A 21,569-nucleotide genomic window follows, 5' to 3' on the forward strand; every position below is an offset into this window, starting at 1 on the left:
AAATTAAGGCGAGGCAGTGATTTCATTGATTCTCTCTATATTATCAGCCTTATTCAGTTGTTTCACTGACCAACCACGTAACACACACAATAAGACGACACTTGTACTAACTCACAGACCGATTAAATAAAATCAAAGGGAATGATTTACAGGAAGGTGAGGAGCGCAAAGGTCAATGAAGTGCACCAACCAAAGCCTGTGCCACGAAGTGTTCATGCACCTGACTATTGGACAGAGACAAAACACACGGCTGTGATTGGTGAAGTGGAAACTGATCACGCGCTCTTTGTCGAAATATTCTGACCACGTCATTGTGTATAATAATAATAATAATAATAATAATAATAATAATAATAATAATAATAACTTTATTTATATAGCACCTTTAAAAACAGGGTTTGCAAAGTGCTTTGACAAACAAAGCAGAAGCAGGATACTCAGGAACAATTAAAAAAGTCATGCTAGACAGAAGCAGACAATGTTAAGAGGATGATAAGCAAACGAATAGGATAGAAATAGTTAATAGTTCATTGAAATTAATAAGAGCAATAAAAAGATTTCATACAAGAACAATGGAAACATAAGAAATGTTAGATCAGTAAGTAATTACATAAATAGAGTAAAATACAGAAAAAAATGGGAAGATAAAAATAAATGAATAAATAAACAAATGATAAATCAAAACTTAAAAATGAAAAAGTAAAAAGGAGACGACATCACAAAAAGGCAAGTCTATAAAAGTTGGTTTTAAGAAGTGATTTGAAAGAAGTTACTGATTCTGCAGGCCTTATCTCCTCAGGTGGGTCGTTCCAAAGTCGTATAGAGTGTGTGTAGGGGAGTAGAAACAAGTGAAATGCAAACCTTCAACATGTTCCACTACAGACTATAAGCTGTAACTAATGGTAAATAAATCAATAATTCATTCATCCATAAGCCTTTAGTTAAAACAACTTTTAGGTGACCAGGTTGAGGAAACCCCCATATATCAACTTCTTCAGCATGACACTTGCTTTGTCTGTTATTGTTCTACCATGAATTTAAATGTGAAAATCTTCAACTTTTGACCAGATGACTCATTAGAAAGTGAGAACATGATACTTGTTGGTGAAGCCAAGAACAATACCAAGAAAAAGTGAATTTGATTCACGCTTAGGCTACCTGATTACATTCTAATCAACTGTATCACTTGGGATATTAATTAAATTAGAGTAGGGACTTTTTTATTTTCTCTTTTCATGACTTAAAGTATTAGACACTAATACACAAAGACATGCTGATTCAGAGTTACTTCATATATCAGTTAATATACAAGCAAATTAGCTGGATTCTTCTCACATACGTTTATTTAAGGACCATATTTGCTCATTCGCATGCGTATGTAATGATTGTTTGTTCATTTGTTTTTGTTGAGAATCTATTTGAGCTGGGGCATGCTGGATGAGCACCTAAACATTGGATTTCACCAGGACTTGATGGGATAACTGTGGATTTCTACACCTTTTTGTTTGGAAAGATAGAAGAGAGATGCTTTACAATGTCTTCTTGGAATGTACTGTGCTTCACCAGGACATGTGTCTTTAATATGAAGCAGGATGGACTTTGACTGGACAGCTGGAGGCCATAACCTTATTATGTAATGATGACAAACGGTTATCTTATGTGTATGCAAACCATTCAGATGAGGGTCTAACAAAGTTAGTGGATGAATGTTAATGAGCTTTGATAAAGGTTAGAAATATACATAATCATACTCAGGTGATAGACAGTGTATTGATAAAGACAGTTTGTATTATTTCCTGACACTACTGAACAGAACCTTTTTTTGGAAGCATTAGATCTTTTTGTGTGTTCTGCACTGACATAAACAGTTCTGTCTATGGACCCTGGAGTGACCTCAAGGTCCTTAGCTTATAACTGTCTTTGTTTACTATCTAATAAAGAACATGGTCGTCATGTATCACATCAGCTCGATCAGCAACAAAACCATTTCACAAGGAAAAGCATGTAAAAATGAATAAAACCAAACAAACAAGAACTGGCTCCACAGTACAATTTGGCACAAAAGTCGTTGTGACTTGTCTCTTCTTTAACATCAGCGCCTTACCTGCGCTGTGCCCCTTCTGAACCGCTACATGAATGATACAGAGCTGATTCACTCCCCTGTGACTCATACACGTAAAAATACCTTTGTATGGATCAGCAGCAGCTACTTTTACGCACGAGCCACAGAGGCTTCCACGGCTTGATTCTGAGCAAAGATCCCACCAGAACTGATGTTTCTTTAACTATGTGGCTCTTTCCTTTCTGCTGTCATAACAGCAGACCGTGCAATTAGCACATTGCCTAGGAAGTCCTGAGTCCAGAAGTATTGGATTCATGAAGTACTTATGAGAAAATGTTTTTGGCACAGAGGAAATCATTATTTTCTGCTTTCCTTGTGAATTTAGCTACAAAACATTTCATGTTTTTGCAGCTAAGTCTGCACATGAGATGATGGAGACTGACCCCGACCCAGATATTAGCCTGGGCCCACAGTCACTGCACACTGCTAGCCAAAGCAAGCGGGAGCACACTGCAAGCGGCTGAGATGTCGGCCTGCCAGGCTGGAGAAACGCAGTCACACACTGAGGAGGGGACAGCTGATGATTTATCCTGTTGCCACTTTTTAAAACTACTTGTTGCTGGAAATCGCACCACGTTTGTCTAATTACAGCCTGTAAAAATGACATTACAGTGTGATTTAGATATGTAGGTGTCTGGTTTATAATGAGGATATAAATATCTCTATTATTTCTAGTTTTTTTGTCTTATTTGATATAACATTCAGCTTGTTGCTACTTAGTTTGTTAGTCAGGATATAACACAGTTTCTTATTTTCTAATGAACACATTTATAGGTTTTGCCTACAAACTATTGATTTTTACTGTTATTAGTGTCCTTAGCTTATAACTGTCTTTGTTTACTATTCAATGAAGACCATATTTATAGTTTTTCCCTAATTTGATACAAATTATGGTTTATTACGTCTTTATTAGATTACGTATTTGTGGCCCTTTTTATATAGGAGCCTTTCCCCTCTGATCTTCTACCATCGTTTTATCTAATACATTTTAGGGGCCTACTGTTTCACAAATAACAGCACTGAGTTGAGAAAAGTAAAGATTTATGTATCAGAACATTTTTCTTCTTCCCTCTCCCATTAATCATCTCAAGACCCCTGAGATTTATTAGGTGACCCTTCGACCAGTGGATCCCCGCGTGGGGAACCACTGGCCTATACACCGACTGGATATAGGGTTATGAAAAATAGCTCCGCCAATATCAGCTATAAGAATAAAATTCTGCTTACACTTTGGGGTTAATAATCTAATAATCTGACATACACAGGTTTGGGGAGTACTGGGATACATGTAACGGGATTATGAAATTAGGATACAAAAAGCTAACCTGTATAGTACCTGTATTATAAAGTTACAGTAAAAATATGTAGTTAGATTACAGATACATTCAGTAAAAAAAGCGGAGTTCCAACAGGATTGCAAATGAAACACAACAATGAACAATTCAAACTTTATTAAAACTTAATTATACAGGTTACATGTTATGGCTGCTGGCTCGATACCTTCGTCGCTCCGCTCAGCCAGTTGGGAAATTCTTGCAGCACAGGTGGTCCAGCTCCTGTCAAAAAAGGTTTTCGGTGGTGTCGGCCTTGTGGATTTGCTTGCCAAACCGCATATAGACCACGGTCATTTGGATCTTGGTTAACAGGTACGCCAAAATGCGAATTTCACCTCCGTCGGCCGTGTCCCTGCGTTATACGCCGAGGGGCGTAATGCTTCATAGCCAATGCTTCGGGCCAATTACCACATCATTACCTCGGACACGGGCCGGGCTCGGGCTTGAACGCAGCAGCCGCTCTGCCCCTCCCTCTCCGATTCACGTCACTCACATTATATTATACTGATCACATAGTGGTTCGACTATGTCGAATTCAAACCATGATCATGAGGCCCTGTGGACACTTACCATCGGATTCTCTACGTGCGCGTAACGCTATGGCGGTATTTAGCCTCCTCGTTCGCCGTAACGCTGCTTTGTAATAATGCTTTTCGTGAATAACGCGGCAGTATTTTCATGCTATTGGTTTCCAAAGTCGATGTTTCCAGATAAGCTTCAGAGATGAGCGCGGGAGCCAGAGCTCGCAGAGCGTCACTGGAGGTGACTCCACGCGGATGTCACCGGAGACATCATTACACAGGTAAGGCGGGAGGGTTCTCTCTCTGGAGAGGAGGTATGAAGAACACAGCCAGCTCGTTTCCATTAAGCAGAAGCGTAAACGTGAGACGCAGAGGCTCTTCAAAGCGCAGCCTTATTTCAAACCATTTAAAGTAATGAAACACCGCAACAAACATTCTGCGCGCGAAGTCCATGGCTGCTGAAGAAAAGTGACGGTGAACACAATTGCAGTTTTTATATGGAGTAGGCTAGTCCGGCCCAGTTTCACGATGTCGTGCAGCGCATTGATTTGATTTAATAAAAATGACAGGACGATGGAGGGGTGTACAGTTTCATGAGCCAATAACGTGAAGGAACGTGTCTCAGTGAACCTGACTATTGGGCAAAGGGAAATCTGAAGAGAAATCTGATTTGATGGGTGGAGACTGATCAGGTGCTGTTCTGTCCAATTACTACTACTAAACCAGCTACTTTTACGCACGAGCCTCAGAAGGCTTCCACGGCTTGATTCTGAGCAAAGATCCCAGCAGAACTGAATTTAGTGAAAACACAACACAACCTCAAAGCAGCACAAGACAGAACACAACATTGGGTCGACCAGTCGTTTGTACAATTAGTGCGTTTGTTTGTCGGGCGCTGTGAGCCTCTGTGCCATCCAGAGCGCACGCAGGCTCACACACCGTCATGTGCTGGAGAAGCTTTAGGAGGAGAGTTTCCTCTGTCACTGCAGCTTTTGACTCTGTGCTCAGTGTCTGTAGTCTGGATGAATATGGACCATCATTAATAATGAATGGCGATTATTTCACTGTACACACTGAATGTAATGAGCAATGTAGTTAGTAGTGTTCATCATTAATGTGGTACAGCTAATACACAGAGGCACGGTGTCAGTTTGGTGCGGTTTAAATGTTTTTACGCACATTTCTTATGAGCAGACGAAAGAACATTTTAAACAACGGGCCAGAACAACATGACAGTTTAAAGTTTGGTCATGGACTTTAATGAGCAGAGGAGACAGATACACACACACACACACACACGTTATAACAGACACATCTTGGATTTGATGAATCAGGTTGAAACAAGAGCATTTCAGTTTCACAAGGATGTAAAATTCAGCAGGGTAAAGTTGGATACACAACTTTAAATCTCGAAATGTACAACATCTGGCTCCTCGGCTTCATTTAGTGAAAGCCCACATAAAGGTATTAAACATCGCTGTGGAAAAACGCACGATGAGTGTCGCACGGCTGCTTCCCCGTGAAAGCGCACGGAGGAGCGGAAAAAGATTATTCACAGACTTACTTTTTCACTGTATCCGAATCGAAACAAGGTGAATGGATATCTTTAACAAGAAAAACGAAAAAGAGGAATCAATTACTTTTTCATTGATTCGTCTTGATGCCCGGGCTCCCGAGCCGGGTTGACGCGCCGAGTCAAACCGAGTAGAGCCAGGCCGACAGATCTAATGGAAACAACTTTAAATCTTGAAATGTACTGGCTCCTCGGCTTCATTAAGTGAAAGCCCACATAAAGGCATGAAACACCGCTGATGAGAGTCGTACGGCTGCTTCCTCGTGAAAGCGCGCGGAGGGGCAGGAAAGGATTCTTCAAAGTCTCACATTTCACTGTATCAGAGGAATCAATAACGCAAAAAAACACACAATCATAAAAGTGTTTATGTGATCCCCACATGTCAACGTCGAGCTAAGATACGATGACTTATTCACTAAATGAGGCTGAGGAGCCAGTTGTTGTACATTTCAAGATTTAAAGTTGTGTATCTAACTTTACCCTGCCGAGAATGCAGCAGCGTCTCATGTCGTTGTGGAGTGTCTCTGGTGTCCACAGGATCTGCTTCCTCTAACTGTTGCCAACTCCTCAGTAAGGAAAGTTGTTATTGGCTGTCCTAAAAGTTTCTAGAAATTGCTAAATGACTGTAATGCATTCCAGATGCATGAGACACCACCCGCCCGAGTTGCAAAGTGGGAAATCTCGCAGCTGTCTCGCGACATTTCGCCGAGGCTCTCCCCCTTTTGGTCGGAATACTGTACGACTCGGTATTTGCAGCCTGGACGCGGAGGGGTGGACATCTCCACTGACTGCAGCTGGGAGGAACTACTGCGCGAGGACTGGGCTGCCTGTGAGTGCTCTGAGACGGGGGCGGAGCTCACGGCAGCGCGCTGCTCGTTGAGAAGACGATACGTGCTTTACACAAAACTTTTATCATACAAATAGTGTTATTTCTCTGAGTATGTGTGCTCTTTAGCTCCTGAATAGTAAAATGAAATACATCTGATTGCATCTGATTGCATCATTATCCTCCAAAACTCCAACCATACAAAAACTGTATGGTTGGATATACATTGTATGGTTGGATAAAAGACCGTAGAATGGGCCGAACAAGCCTACGCCAGCCTATAAAGACTGCATATCTGTTCACCGGCGTTTCTCCTTCTTCAGCAGCCATGGACCTCGCTCGGAGATTTTTTTTCTGCTGTGCTCCTGTCAACCTGGCGGGTTTGTCTTTATTTTGCCGGGTTTGAAATAAGGCTGCGCTTTGAGGAGCGTCAGGGTCTCATGTTTGCACTAATGCGTAACCGAGTCGTGCTGGCTGTGATCTCCATCCCTCCTCTCCAGAGAGGGAACCCTCCTCACGCACCTGTGTAATGGTGTGGAAACCAAAGACAAGTCAACACCGCCTCATTATCCACTGAAAGCATTATTACACAGCAACGTTACGGCGAACGAGGAAGTTGAAGTACTCCACAGCGAAACTCGCGAGGAGGTAGGTCTATTCGAATGGCAAGTATCCACGGTCCCGTTCACGCTCATGACTTTGATTCACAGCATCGACACTCCGCAAATACAGGCACACGACCTCCTCCACTGAATGGCTGAGCGGCTGCTCACATAGGCCTTCACAACGAAGAGGAAGCAGTGTTGCCAACTCAGCGACTTTGTCGCTATATTCAGCGAGTATTCAGACCACTCCAGCGACTCTTCTTCAAAAAAAGCAACCAGCAACAAATCTAACAACTTTTTCTGGTGTTATTGGAGACTCTGACGTGAAAACACGTATCGTTACTCTTCTCAACGAGCAGCGGGTGCCGCCCTCGTCTTAAAGCACTCACAGGCAGCCCAGTCCCTCCCAGCTGCAGTCAGAGGAGGAGATGTTCACCCCTCCGCGTCCAGACTGCAAATGACTTACGCATGCGCGAAGCCTCCGCTGACTGGATCCCGCCCTGGCTTACAGTCATTTAGCAATTTCTAGAAACTTTGAGGGCAGCCAATAACAACTTTCCTTACCGAGGAGTTGGCAACAATGAGAGGGAGCAGATCCTGTGGACACCAGAGGCACTCCACAACGACATGAAACTTCATGTTAATGCCGCTGAATTCTCCTCTGAGAATGCAGCGGCATTAACTGCGTCCAAGCAGCGCACAGACCAATGGACGGGATCGATGCACTTGACAATGGCTGAACCACCACCACGTCTACATGAACGCAGGCTACACCCTTCTTTTTTTTTTTTTTTTTTTTGGCCTTTATGGACAGTACGACTTGAGAAATGACAGGAAACAGGAAGAGAGAGAGAGGCGGAGGGCCCCAGGCCGGGACTCGATGCTGCAGCGAGGACAAAGCCTCTGAACATGGGACACCAACTCTACCAACTGAGCTAATCGGCGCGAGCCAGAATTTCCGGACTCAGAACGTGCCGTCTCCCTCTGAGCGGAGCGACGTCCCCATCCTGAAGAATGGCGCACGGAGGTAGACGAAGTATGTGGCAGATATACAACCGAGATGAGCTCCGTGCCACGGTTAACAACTCCCTCACAAAGTTACATGACCGCCATAAAATGACAACTGCTGTGTGATAATGTTTTAATAAAGTTCTGGAAACTTTGTTGTCATTGTTTTGTTTCACACAGAGACACACACACACACTCGTCGACTTCTGCCGTGTGCTCTCATTAGGACGCGGCAGTGTTGTCATTCCTTCAGTGTGTTCAGGTCGATGATTCAGATAATCTTTGGAGATGAAGTCTCGTGGAAGTCAAAGCTCGCAGCTCTCCATCCCTCCTCTCCAGAGAGGGAACCCTCCTCACGCACCTGTGTAATGGTGTGGAAACCAAAGACAAGTCAACACCGCCTCATTATCCACTGAAAGCATTATTACACAGCAACGTTACGGCGAACGAGGAAGTTGAAGTACTCCACAGCGAAACTCGCGAGGAGGTAGGTCTATTCGAATGGCAAGTATCCACGGTCCCGTTCACGCTCATGACTTTGATTCACAGCATCGACACTCCGCCAATACAGGCACACGACCTCCTCCACTGAATGGCTGAGCGGCTGCTCACATAGGCCTACACAACGAAGAGGAAGCAGTGTTGCCAACTCGGCGCCTTGTCGCTATATTCAGCGAGTATTCAGACCACTCCAGCGACTCTTCTTCAAAAAAGCGACCATCAACAAATCTAACAACTTTTTCTGGTGTTATTGGAGACTCTGACGTGAAAACACGTATCGTTACTCTTCTCAACGAGCAGCGGGTGCCGCCCTCGTCTTAAAGCACTCACAGGCAGCCCAGTCCCTCACAGCTGCAGTCAGAGGAGGAGATGTTCACCCCTCCGCGTCCAGACTGCAAATGACTCACGCATGCGCGAAGCCGCCGCTGACTGGATCCCGCCCTGGCTTACAGTCATTTTAGCAATTTCTAGAAACTTTGAGGGCAGCCAATAACAACTTTCCTTAGCGAGGAGTTGGCAACAATGAGAGGGAGCAGATCCTGTGGACACCAGAGGCACTCCACAACGACATGAAACTTCATGTTAATGCTGCTGAATTCTCCTCTGAGAATGCAGCGGCATTAACTGCATTAACTGCGTCCAAGCAGCGCACAGACCAATGGACGGGATCGATGCACTTGACAATGGCTGAACCACCACCACGTCTACATGAACGCAGGCTACACCCTTCTTTTTTAATTTTTTTTTTTTTTTTTGGCCTTTATGGACAGTACGACTTGAGAAATGACAGGAAACAGGAAGAGAGAGAGAGGCGGAGGGCCCCAGGCCGGGACTCGATGCTGCAGCGAGGACAAAGCCTCTGAACATGGGACACCAACTCTACCAACTGAGCTAATCGGCGCGAGCCAGAATTTCCGGACTCAGAACGTGCCGTCTCCCTCTGAGCGGAGTGACGTCCCCATCCTGAAGAATGGCGCACGGAGGTAGACGAAGTATGTGGCAGATATACAACCGAGATGAGCTCCGTGCCACGGTTAACAACTCCCTCACAAAGTTACATGACCGCCATAAAATGACAACTGCTGTGTGATAATGTTTTAATAAAGTTCTGGAAACTTTGTTGTCATTGTTTTGTGACACACAGAGACACACACACACACTCGTCGACTTCTGCCGTGTGCTCTCATTAGGACGCGGCAGTGTTGTCATTCCTTCAGTGTGTTCAGGTCGATGATTCAGATAATCTTTGGAGATGAAGTCTCGTGGAAGTCAAAGCTCGCAGAGCTTCACTAGAGCCGGTGTCTGCACGCGGATGCCACCGTAGACATCCCCACACAGCGACATCAGGAGAGTTCCTCATCAGGAGTGATGAAGATCACAACCAGCTACTGTCTGTAATGGAGAAGGGTCAAAAGGCCAAGAGGCTCTTCATAACGCAGCCATTTCCAACCGGTGTGTGTGTCTAGGCTCTGTATAAACTCTTCATGTATATTAAATCAATCCCCCCGTGTCCATATGTTCATCCACTTAACACATAAATAATCAATGTGTAGGTTTGTTTTTCTTTTTAAGTGCAAAGTTGGGAACAAAAAAAAACATTCAATATCTCCTGGAGGATATAGGCTATGTACAATTAGTACAAAAAAGAGTAATCAATAATCAATCTACAAATCACTACACTGAATATGATATCCAAAGTAAATTTATATTAATCATGTCAGAAACAAATGAGTTCAGATGATCCATATAAAAGAGATCAGAGGACGGACTTTAGGACTTTAGTGATATCCAATTTATTATATCTGACTAAAATATTCGGGACACAGGGCGAAACAGAAACGTGTTCCAATGTTTCTTCAGTGTCTTTACAGAAGGTACAGGGGTCCACTTCAAATGTAAACCTTTGTTTAAGAAACTCTGGATAAATCTTATGAATTATTCTAAAATGAGTTTCTTTAACTTTTGGGGAAACAGGCCACTTACTAAATTTGGAATGTGCTTAATCCACAACAGAAAAGGTTATCAGCTCAGGGACTGTATATGTAACCCTCTGTTATAATCTTGAAACACCTCAGAGTTCAGAACAGTTGTTATTACATATCAATTCAATTACAATCTGCAGTAACTAGACTTAATATTTGAATACATTGAAGTGCTTTGATACTTTACATATCTTACTATATTCTCTTAGCGAGCAATTTAACTGATACTTTTCTGTAAAAACCCAGATAATCCAATATGTTACAAACAGAATGTATCTCTCCAACCAGTTGTCAGAAAAATCTATGCTGTTACATAGTCTTTCCAAACCTTCAGAGAGAAAGAAACACCAGAGAGAGTTACGTTTGATCAAATATCTTTTACTTGCAGTAAGGGGAGAATCATACAATGATTGGATGTGTCAGAGTTTTCTTCAGTTAAACAAAGATAAGACTGAAATAATTGTTTTTGGAGCCAAGGAAGAACGACTCACAGTCTCTGCTCAGCTTCAATCTATAATGTTGAAAACTGCAAACCAAGCCAGAAACCTCGGTGTAATAATGGACTCAGACCTGAACTTCAGCAACCACATTAAGTCAATTACAAAGTCGGCCTACTATCATCTTAAAAATATATCCAGGATAAAAGGACTTATGTCTCAGCAGGATTTAGAAAAACTTATCCATGCATTTATCTTCAGCAGACTCGACTACTGTAACGGTGTCTTTACAGGACTCTAAAAAATCCATCAGACAGCTGCAGCTGATTCAGAACGCTGCTGCTCGAGTCCTAACAAGAACCAAAAAAGTAGATCACATCACTCCAGTTCTCAGATCTTTACACTGGCTTCCTGTCAGTCGAAGAATAGATTTCAAAATCCTGTTGTTGGTTTATAAAGCACTGAATGGTTTCGGGCCAAAATACATTTCTGATCTGCTACCACGTTATGAACCATCCAGACCTCTGAGGTCATCAGGCTCAGGTCTGCTTTCAGTCCCTAGAGTCAAAACTAGACATGGAGAAGCAGCGTTCAGTTACTATGCGCCACACATCTGGAACAAACTCCCAGAAAACTGCAGGTCTGCTCCGACTCTCACCTCTTTTAAATCAAGGCTGAAGACCTTTCTGTTTGCCACAGCCTTTCACTGAAGCAATTTTAAGTCTTTGAACTGCACTGTGACTTTTATTTTTTCTCTATTTTAGCCTACTTTCCTATTTCTTAACTTGTTTTAATGTTTTGTTTTAATGTCTATTTCTTAACTTGTTTTAATGTTTTGTTTAAATGTCTATTTCTCAACTTGTTTTAATGTTTTGTTTTAATGTATCTTAAATGTTTTACTGTAATTGTATGCGCCTGTAAAGCACTTTGAGTTGCCCTGTGTCTGAATTGTGCTATACAAATAAACTTGCCTTGCCTTGCCTTGCCTTACACAGTAAGGTTGTAAGGCTGTTTCTGCAGATCTCTGCAGAATTATGTTAATCACAGTCTTTTATATTATGTGTGTCTTATGTGTCTCATCTCCTTATACAGACTTTTCACAATCTCGCTTCTGTAAGTACATGCAAATTACACATTCAGCAAATAAGACAGTCTCACAAGTTGTCTGTCACATTGGGTCAAGCAGGGTCAAATATAGACAAGAGTTTAACAAGTATTTCTCCATCATTTCCCTCCTGTTTAAACTCTTCACAATTACAAAGCATTTATTGAATATAATGTCATTCACTTCAACAAATAAGTTTCCTGTATTTTCACAAAGCCACAAACAATTCAAAAGGCCGAGATCACAGAAGAATATGTTTTCATCAAACAGTCATTAGTCATTCTTATACAGGAGCAAGGCATCATGGTAATCACTGATAATACATCATCATTGAGAAGCATAATCATATACTGTCCAGGGGCGAGGCCAGGCAAACTTGTGGAACAATGACGACAGCTCTGTGTAAAGACTTGGTGCACCGCCGATATTAACGGTCCACACTCCTGAATGGGAGAACACCTTGCTTCAGGAGGGTGAGAATTGACAGACGCTATGCACATGCCTCTGGGCTTACACTTTGTCACCTCACCTGCATTCATTACTGTTGGTATTTGGGAAGATGGGGATGTAGTACTTATTGCCGGGATTGAATCTCAGCAGATCCACGTACTCTCCTTCCACAGCTTCAGCAATGAGAGTCTTTGTCACCGAACGACTGATGAATCGCTCCAGCAGGCCTCTCAGCAAAGGAACACAGCAGCAGAACACCACGCTGAGGACCACCACTCCTATAATGAGGGAGACTAGAACAGAACAACTTGCATATTTACCAAACTGTTTCTCCCACCAGTCAGTCCAGTCATCAACGCTTGCGTTCTCGGCCAACTCTTCAGAGAGAGAAGTCAGACTCTCCAGTGCTCTGGTCACACTTCCGTCGGGGGCTGTGTTGAGAGGGATGTAGGTGCAACAACTTGAACCAAAAGTTTTACACACGCCTCCTTTCTCAGCTAACAACATGTCTAGCGCAAGTCTATTTTGCCATGCAGTAAGGGAAGTTGAGTGTAGCTGCTCTTTCAATCCTTTTACGGCATCCCTAGTGTAATTAGCAAAACGCTGCTGATTATAATACATATAATTAATCCAGGCAGTGTTTTTGCTCGTCTCAATGATTGGCCCAAAGAAGGGTATAACAGCTGTCCAGCCTGCAGATATTTCTCCTCTGGCCTTAAACTCATTAGGCACACCACGTGGCACCCCGATTGCATCAATCCATACAGGTTCATATGCAGAGGGAGTGTCAGACAATTCTCTTTTCTGTCTACGACCATGTGTGCTTGTTAAGTGTAGGGAGGAGTTCAATTCCAAAAGCCGTAAAAAGTAGGATAACATTGACTAGCGTACACTCACCATCCCAGTCAGCTGGCAACCGAGCTCTAAGCCTCCTATCCCCGCACAGCCACCATATGTCAGTCACACCTGTGGATTGGTTTAGGAACAGATCACTTGTCAGGTTACCATTGTTTTCTGTTACATTGGTTTTGTCTAGACACCAGTCTGCAGGGAACTTTTTCACTTTTCTCCCCGCATCACTTGTCCTGGTGAAGGAGGAATAATTTGCAGCATAGCTAGTCACATGCTCAGGCACACTCGTGTCAACAAGGCTGCCATGTTCCTACACATTGTAGTAGTAGGGGTGTATTTTTTGTCAAACATCTTCAACACACATACCAACCCCTCTTCACTGGAATTAGTAGTTATCCTAGCACATGCAATTCAGTTAGACATATTTAGACTCTGGGCTGTGTACCTCATCCATGATAGCCACAAATTCTGGCCAATGTCTCCAGTTTCTATAGCAAAGACATCATCAATAGTCAAGTTAGTCAAAAACTTTACTCCTCTGTTCTCAGCATGGGGCATAGGTGTCGTACTCTCAGTTTGAGCCTGTGTGACATCCTGGACACTCTCTTTAGCTCGCTTCCCCTCTACTACAATGGAAAATATACGGAGAGGATCTTTTCCCCCAAGACTGGCCCCAATATAGTAGACACCAGTGTCAGAACTCTGAGGATTTGTCACTGTCACTGTCACTTCATTGCATTTCCTGTTATCATTTTTGCCTGTATAAAGGCATGCAGTTCCGCTCTGGATAATTTTAAATCTGCTTCTCTGTCTGTGTGCTGCATTAACCCATCCCCTATCACTGCTTGCCATTACCCTGGCCCAATTACATGGTGGAGGTACAAATGTATTTAGGTGCAGTGCTGTAGTAGTCAGGTGTGTGGATTCTCAATTTAGTTCCATCTTCCCCTAGTGCATCTAACCAGTCAAACCGGAGTGATGAAGTTCTCCCTTCAGTTAACACTACCTGAATGCCTGACGCGTTTCTTTTCATTCTAATGGGCGCACTGCTAATCACTAACAGCAACGACTGCAGACAGAGCAGGAGTCCTATCAGTCCCATGTTTAAATGGTGCGAGTGTGTTCTCTGTTTCTTCACTGGTTTGAGACAGACAGATCTCTATATGATCTGCCTCCCTTTGTAGCCAGACTTTTCACTCACACACTTAACCTGTGACTGATACTTCCACCTTACTCTGATAGCATGTGTTGCTTTTTACAATGCGTGTTATGTATCCACGTCTGTCTCTCTTTTATCTTTACAGCAGTGGGGGTAGTTAGCAATACCTGATATGGACCTTCCCACTTAGGACTTGTCCAGTTTTTCTTCTTGATTACTTTCACAAAGACCCAGTCTCCTGGTTTCAATGGCGGTACCTCTTCTGATGTTTCTGGTTCTGGAATGACATTTACTTCTGTTACTTCTTTAGTTTTTAACATTTTTCTCATGTGTGTCAACAAATTATCCTCAGCTTTATCTGTAGGTGTTTTGTAGAGCGTGACTTCTCTGCATAAGGCTTTTGCAACTGTCAGTGCATCAGGACTAACACATGGAAATGCTTCTACCCATTTGGAAAATGCATCGATGATCACTAAACAGTATTTTTTGCCTTCACATTTGTTTAGTTCAATGAAATCCATGTGTATAACTTGAAATGGGTGTTCAGGCGCAGGAAACTTTCTCCTGGTCTGTCTGATATTGCCCTGCGGGTTATATTTAGCACATATTTGGCATGCCAAACAACATTTATTAGTAGTAGAGTAGTTTGTATATCCTGGTGCATTATATACTCTGTTTATTATCTGTACCATCCCTCCTGTTGAGACATGGCTTGACCCATGGCTCAATATTGCTGCCCATCTAAACAGAGAGCGTGGTAGGAATGGTTTCCGTTCAGGTCAAAACATGAGATCTTCATCCGTATGTATGCCTATTTTTTTCCGAACCTGATTTCTCTGAATCAGGTGCGGTGATTTGCATATCGCGGAGAAGAGTAACATCAAATTCCTGTTCTGCAATAAAAGTATGTGCTTCATCTACAAAGACATTAAAACAAAACATTAAAACAAGTTAAGAAATAGGAAAGTAGGCTAAAATAGAATAGATTTCCTATGCCTTCGTCCCAGTGCACTTTATATTTATCCTTAAGACCCGGTCATCACCGTGAATTCAGTTTGTTTACGCTACAAATTCTGAAAAAAAAGCAGCCAACCAGCGGTGATAACCTTAAGAGACCCCTTGTCTCCACTTGGTTCCACTCGGCCCTGAGTTGGTCCCCAATCCAGCGGTACAACAGCTTTATAGGGAAAAAAAAACACCTTTTCTTCCTATTAGCTCCGGCATTCCCAGAACCCGGTATTACTCTGCCCTGAATTGGTCCGAGTCGCCCAACTATCACAATGATCAACAGAAATCCAGCAAAAATTACTATTCACAATAATAGAAAACAAAAGTCACAGAGAAAATAAAAGTTACAGTGCAGTTCAAAGCCTTAAAATTGCTTCAGTGAAAGGCAAAATAGAATAGGTTTCTGGATCTGCAAACAACACAGGTTTTGACAAGTGTTGTAAGAGCTACCATTAGCTGCTTTAACAAAAATGTTCTGTCTTGAAGGCTTCAAAAATGGAGCACAACTTGGCCTGATAACTGTTTTTGTTGCTCCTGTGTCACACAAGAAGTTGATCATTCTTCCTGCTACATTTCATACAACCTCTGGCTTGCTCTGTAAACATGCAAATGCTGTATCTAATCTTAACACTTCCTCTTCTTCACTTCTCTCTTCTATTCTCATAGCCTGCTCTTGGCTTTGACCAGGGTCAGAGGTTTCCGACCGCGGATAGTCATGCTTGATTTCGCGGTCCTAATCTACCTTTCCTTTCAGGGCAATTTCGTGCCCAGTGTCCTGACTTCCCACATACATGACAAATATCCCTGTCTCTTGGCCTATGTCCTCGGCCTCTGAATCCTCCTCTGTAACCCCCTTTCCCTCTATAGTTATATCCTTCTCTGCTCTCGTTTGTGTAATACACTGTGTCGTCTTCTATCAATAATGTATGTGTATTTTGTTCTTATTCTGTGCCTGTCTTTCAGCGTGTATGGCATAATCCTCATACTCTGCCATTGTAGCAGTATTGAAATTTACCATGTGTTTTTGCACAAAGTGCTTGATCTCCTCCTTACTATTTTGGTGGGTGACATTCTTCAATTGCTGCCAATAAGCTGCATTATCAACTGGCGCTCCTTTCATTCTCTGAGCAAATGTCTAAAAGGTTTCATCGTCTCTCTGTCTGGTTCTCCCTATGACAGTCCAATCAGCCGTCACAGCATATTTTGTTCTTATTCTCTCCTGCAATTTTGTCCTCCTAGTGACAAAAACATTATTGTCAGGCCCTAAAACCTGTCCTTGCCCTGTAGCATGACTCCAATTTCCCTTTACTTTTACCCAAACAGTTTTCAACACTCTCCTAAGTGCCCTTTCGTACTCCAATGCATTCAGACTATAACTAGTCCTTAGTCCCCCTATTTGTCGATTCTGCCAGCCACTGTTGGGCTGCACTTAGTCCTAACTTTTTCTGTTTCCTTGGGTTATTTTTTGCTTTTGATCGTATTTGTTGCAATGTTCAGGCAATAATTTTCCTTTAAATTAAAAACTTTTTAGACCACTTTTTAATGTGGTGGGTCGACCCTGGGTATTTGCAATTCATATATTTTACATCACCTGCTTCTTCTGCCTCGGCTCTGCAACACGAAGAGCATGAGCCCATTTTTCATCTAATTGTTTGTAGTACTACGTTCCTCTTTTGTTTGTACACAGTTACTTCAACTGGCAAGTGCTTTATGTTTGCACCGTTAGGTTTCAGGCACTCCGCTGCTTCACTGTGCACACATTCACACTTTTACTTCCCTGCTAGAAAGTATTGTACGTACTTTTGTCTTCCCTGCGCGGAAGTATTGTCTTCCCTGCTCGGAAGTATTGTCTTCCCTACTCGGAAGTATTGTCTTCCCTGCTCGGAAGTATTGTAGGTTCTCGCAACCTCTATTTTGCTCGTTAAAATTTTTATTAAGACCTTTCTCGTGGATTCCCTGAATCCTTTAATAAATGTGAAACCCGGTTTCAGCTATTTATCATTTATGGTCTTACCGTGACCCAGCCACGCTTTTATCAGCCCTGCTGATGCTCACTCTTTTTGGTGCCTCTCGGTCTCTGAAAACAGTTCGCGTTCCCAGCCTCTGTTTGCATCAATTTCAGATGGAGGACTTTTGCTCGCCGCCGAGTCTTTTCAGCGACCTGTGCACAGTATTCGGTTCAGGAAGTCGTCATCCAGAACAGCACTGGTCTCTTGGGATCCGGCTCGAAGGACCAAGAAATGTCAGAAAAATCTATGCTGTTACATAGATTCTTTCCAAACCTTCAGAGAGAAAGAAACACCAGAGAGAGTTACGTTTGATCAAATATCTTTTACTTGCAGCAAGGGGAGAACCATACACAGTTACAGGTTGTAAGGCTGTTTCTGCAGATCTCCGCAGAATTATGTTAATCACAGTCTTTTATAACTCTGGATACAAAAGTCACACCCAGTGCCAGATGACAAGTTGTCATAGTACATGCCCTTATGTGTCTCATCTCCTTATACAGACTTTTCACAATCTTGCTTCTGTAAGTACATGCAAATTACACATTCAGCAAACAAGACAGTCTCACAAGTTGTCTGTCACATTGGGTCAAGCAGGGTCAAATATAGACAAGAGTTTAACAAGTATTTCTCCATCACCAGTCATTCCCAAATATTGATTTCCCATTAATTGTAATCACTCTATTGTTCCACAGAGTTGTTCAAATGAGTAAATATCATGTCCATCTCCTTGTATTTCAGTGGTGTTATTAATAATAATACATTTTATTTATGGCGCCTTTCAGGGCACTCAAGGTCGCCTTACACAACATATAAACAGCGATTTAAAAGAGCAAAGGACACATATAAATAAAAACAAAATAAAAATCAGAAAACTGCAGGGTGGAAGACAACTTAAAGTGAGTATGAGAGTTTGAAGAGGTAGGTTTTTAGACGGGATTTGAAGATGGATAGAGAGTTAATGTTCCTGATGTTGGGGGGGAGGGAGTTCCAGAGGCGGGGAACAGAGCGGCTGAAGGCTCTGGACCCCATGGTGGACAGACGGGCAGAGGGCACAGTGAGGCTGATGGAGGAGGCTGATCTGAGTGCCCGGGAGGGAATGTAATAATAAGCATTTATTCTTGGGGTTGTCAAAATAAAAAGCTCTGAGGAGATGGGACATCCCTGAAGAACACCCTGTAGCACCTTGACCCTTGAGGTCACTCCAGGGTCCAGAGACAGAACTGTTTATGTCAGTGTAGAACATCTCAGAAATAGATTTTTCCCACAAAACCCAAAAGGTCGAATGCTTCCAACGAAAAGTTCTGTTCAGTGGTGTCAGGAAATAATACAGAACTGTCTTTATCAATACACTGTCTATAATCTAACATATCAAGTATCACCTGAGTATGGTTATGTATATTTCTAACCTTTATCAAAGCTCATTAACATTCATCCACTAACTTTGTTGGACCCTCATCTAAATGGTTTGCATACACATGAGATAACCGTTTGTGATCATTACATAATAAGGTTATAGCCTCCAGCTGTCCAGTCAAAGTCCATCCTGCTTCATATTAAAGACAAATGTCCCGGTGAAGTACAGTACATTCTAAGAAGACATTGTAAAGCATCTCTCTTCTATCTTTCCAAACAAAAAGGTGTAAAAATCCACAGTTATCCCATCAAGTCCTGGTGAAATCCAATGTGTGGGTGCTCATCCAGCATGCCCCAACTCAAATAGATTATCAGCAAAAACAAATGAACAAACAATCATCACATCAGCGTGCGAATGAGCAAATATAGTCCTTAAATAAACTTTGGTGTGAGAAGAATCCAGCTAATTTGCTCGTATATTAACTGATATATGAAGTAACTCTGAATCAGCATGTCTTTGTGTATTAGTGTCTAATACTTTAAGTCATGAAAAGAGAATATAAAAGAGTCCCTCCTCTAATTTAATTAATATCCGAAGTGATGCAGTTGATTAGAATGTAATCAGGTAGCCTAAGTGTGAATCAGATTCACTCTTTCTTGGTATTGTTCTTGGCTTCACCAACAAGTATCATGTTCTCACTTTCTAATGAGTCAGCTGGTCAAAAGTTGTAGATTTTCACATTTAAACTCATGGTAAAACAATAACAGACGAAGCAAGTGTCATGCTGAAGAAGTTGATATATGGGGGTTTCCTCAACTGGTCACCTAAAAGTTGTTTTAACTAAAGGCTTATGGATGAATGAATTATTGATTTATTTACCATTCCTTACAGCTTATAGTCTGTAGTGGAACATGTTCGAACATGTTTGCATTTCACTTGTTTCTACTCCCCTACACACACACACACACACACACACACACACACACACACACACACACACTCGCTCTCTGGATTTGAGGCATACTCTGACATCTTATGGACAGAAACTGTAATTACAGTCTGTACAGTCAATGAGATGTGTGATCATATTTCTGAAATTGTCCCTCATTCATGCTCAGCAAACAGACTGCATGATGAATGTTCATTACTCAAACAGGGACAAATTCTGATTAGAGATCACATTAATATTGTGAATATTAAAATTCCCAGTTTTAATTCCAATTTTGAATAGTAAAATAATAAATAATGTAGGCCTGCTAGTACTGTTGTTGTGTAATACACCTGTTTTTGTTTTTGTCCATTAATAAAAATGTCATTCTTTTGTTAACAACAAAACGTTCACATTTAAGTAACATTTAAATGTAAAACATAAAAAAAATGTTGTCTGCCATCAACAACATTATTTTAGGTGATTCACTTTAAAGGGGCAATGCACAAAGATGTAACCAGAATTTCAGTTTAAAACATTCCAAAAATGAGCAAAAATTAAAGAAACAATAATGTTGACATTCTGTCAATGACATATCTGTATTGTGTTGAAGAGGTGTTTACTAAAGTTAGCATGTTAAGCAGCTAGCCCTGCCTGTCCTGTACTGTAATACCATTTCGGCATGAGGCGACAGTCCAGTAGCCCCCCAAAGATGTATAAGAGCGGTAAGTTTGGTTTGTTTAAGTGTAATAACTGAACAAAATAAATTCACAGTGTCAAGAAAGGAAATACTCTGACATCTGACTTCAAGTTTCTTTCTTTTGCTGAACTTAGATGAGCTTTCATTCAAACCTCATTCAAAACGCACCAACACAGTCGTGGTTTGTCTTTCCACAATCAACTGTGGCTTTATGGAAATAAATCCTAATTCACAGAGTTAGATGTGAAAATATTCTGGGTGTCTTGTAGGAGGAGGTTCAGGCTGCAGAGGATGGCAGAGGACAGACGCGGTGACAGTACTGTCACAATCTTTGCAGGTTGACATTCGAGGTGCGTGTGTCTGCTAGAATCTGCAGGTGGAGCTGGTGGCTGCAGATTCCTGGCAGAGGCTCGTGTCTGTCAGCACTAATCTACTGATGGAGGCAGTAGTGTTGGTTTTCAGTTGCAGATGGAGGTGGAGGTTGAGGCCTCATCCATCTTCCAGAATCTGTAGGTGGAGGAAACAACAGGTTACTGGCAGAGACTGTAGGCAGAAGATAAAAGACACTTTAGGTGGAGATTTTGGTGGAGGCGTTGCATTTATCTACTAGAATCTGCAGGTGGAGCTGGTGCAGGTTCCTGGCAGAGGCTTTAGGTGGAGGATTGTGTTTGTCAGCACACGATGGAGGCAGGAGTGCTGATTTTCAGCCAAGGATGAAGGTGGCGGTAGAGGCCTTAGTGGTCATCCAGAATCTGTAGGTGGAGACTTTCAAAGTGTTCAAGTCTCACATTTTCAATGTTGGAAGTCGGTTGTGTGTCGGTTGTCAGTCTCAGTGGGTTGTTCGTTGTTATCCGGAGTGAAAAAATCTTCAGTAAATCCAAAAACTTTACAGAGATTGACGAGTGAAACGGGTAAAATGTCGGTTGTGTTGACGGTTTCAGGCTTTGTTTGTTTTTAAATGATGATCTGATAGAAATGATGCACCTGGAGAAAAACATAGCAACCATGGAATCCTGCACGGCCATGTTGTGCGCGTGTGTTTTACAGTCACATCTCACCTCTGGATTTAAACCTTCATCCAATCAACCTGCAAAA

At 42.2% G+C, this 21,569-nt stretch overlaps 1 protein-coding gene across 3 annotated transcripts; it reads right to left on the reverse strand.

Moving 5' to 3' along the window:
* Positions 1-10,896: 10,896 nt before the first annotated feature.
* On the reverse strand, positions 10,897-21,443 carry LOC311268281 (uncharacterized protein). Of its 3 annotated transcripts, XM_084371831.1 has the most exons (6): positions 21,082-21,443; positions 20,643-20,981; positions 17,539-17,765; positions 13,362-13,430; positions 12,544-12,895; positions 10,897-12,457 (listed from the first exon to the last, which is right to left on the reverse strand). In XM_084371831.1, the coding sequence occupies exons 3-6, from the start codon at positions 17,594-17,596 to the stop codon at positions 12,442-12,444; spliced, it is 495 nt and encodes a 164-aa protein (XP_084227957.1). In that variant the 5' UTR covers positions 17,597-17,765; positions 20,643-20,981; positions 21,082-21,443; the 3' UTR covers positions 10,897-12,441. The 3 variants fall into 3 exon arrangements, 1 of the variants encoding a protein (XP_084227957.1); XR_014623955.1 differs by lacking the exons at positions 10,897-12,457; positions 12,544-12,895 and adding an exon at positions 14,643-14,752 and having other exon boundaries at positions 13,397-13,430; positions 17,498-17,765; positions 21,082-21,440; XR_014623956.1 differs by lacking the exons at positions 10,897-12,457; positions 12,544-12,895 and adding an exon at positions 14,643-14,752 and having other exon boundaries at positions 13,397-13,430; positions 21,082-21,439.
* Positions 21,444-21,569: the final 126 nt, after the last annotated feature.

Source organism: Pagrus pagrus (genome assembly GCF_965226575.1).
Source record: "Pagrus pagrus genome assembly, chromosome: 13".
NCBI lineage: Eukaryota > Metazoa > Chordata > Actinopteri > Spariformes > Sparidae > Pagrus > Pagrus pagrus.

What these genes read in the sequence shown, in the direction of transcription:
- LOC311268281 (XM_084371831.1), bottom strand. Translation starts at nt 17,596, where the DNA reads ATGCAAACAGAGGCTGGGAACGCGAACTGTTTTCAGAGACCGAGAGGC. An exon ending in ACCGAGAGGCACCAAAAAGA is followed by an intron (nt 13,431 to 17,538) that starts GTGAGCATCAGC and finishes ACCAATCCACAG; the next exon opens with GTGTGACTGACATATGGTGG. An exon ending in GTTGCCAGCTGACTGGGATG is followed by an intron (nt 12,896 to 13,361) that starts GTGAGTGTACGC and finishes CTCTCAACACAG; the next exon opens with CCCCCGACGGAAGTGTGACC.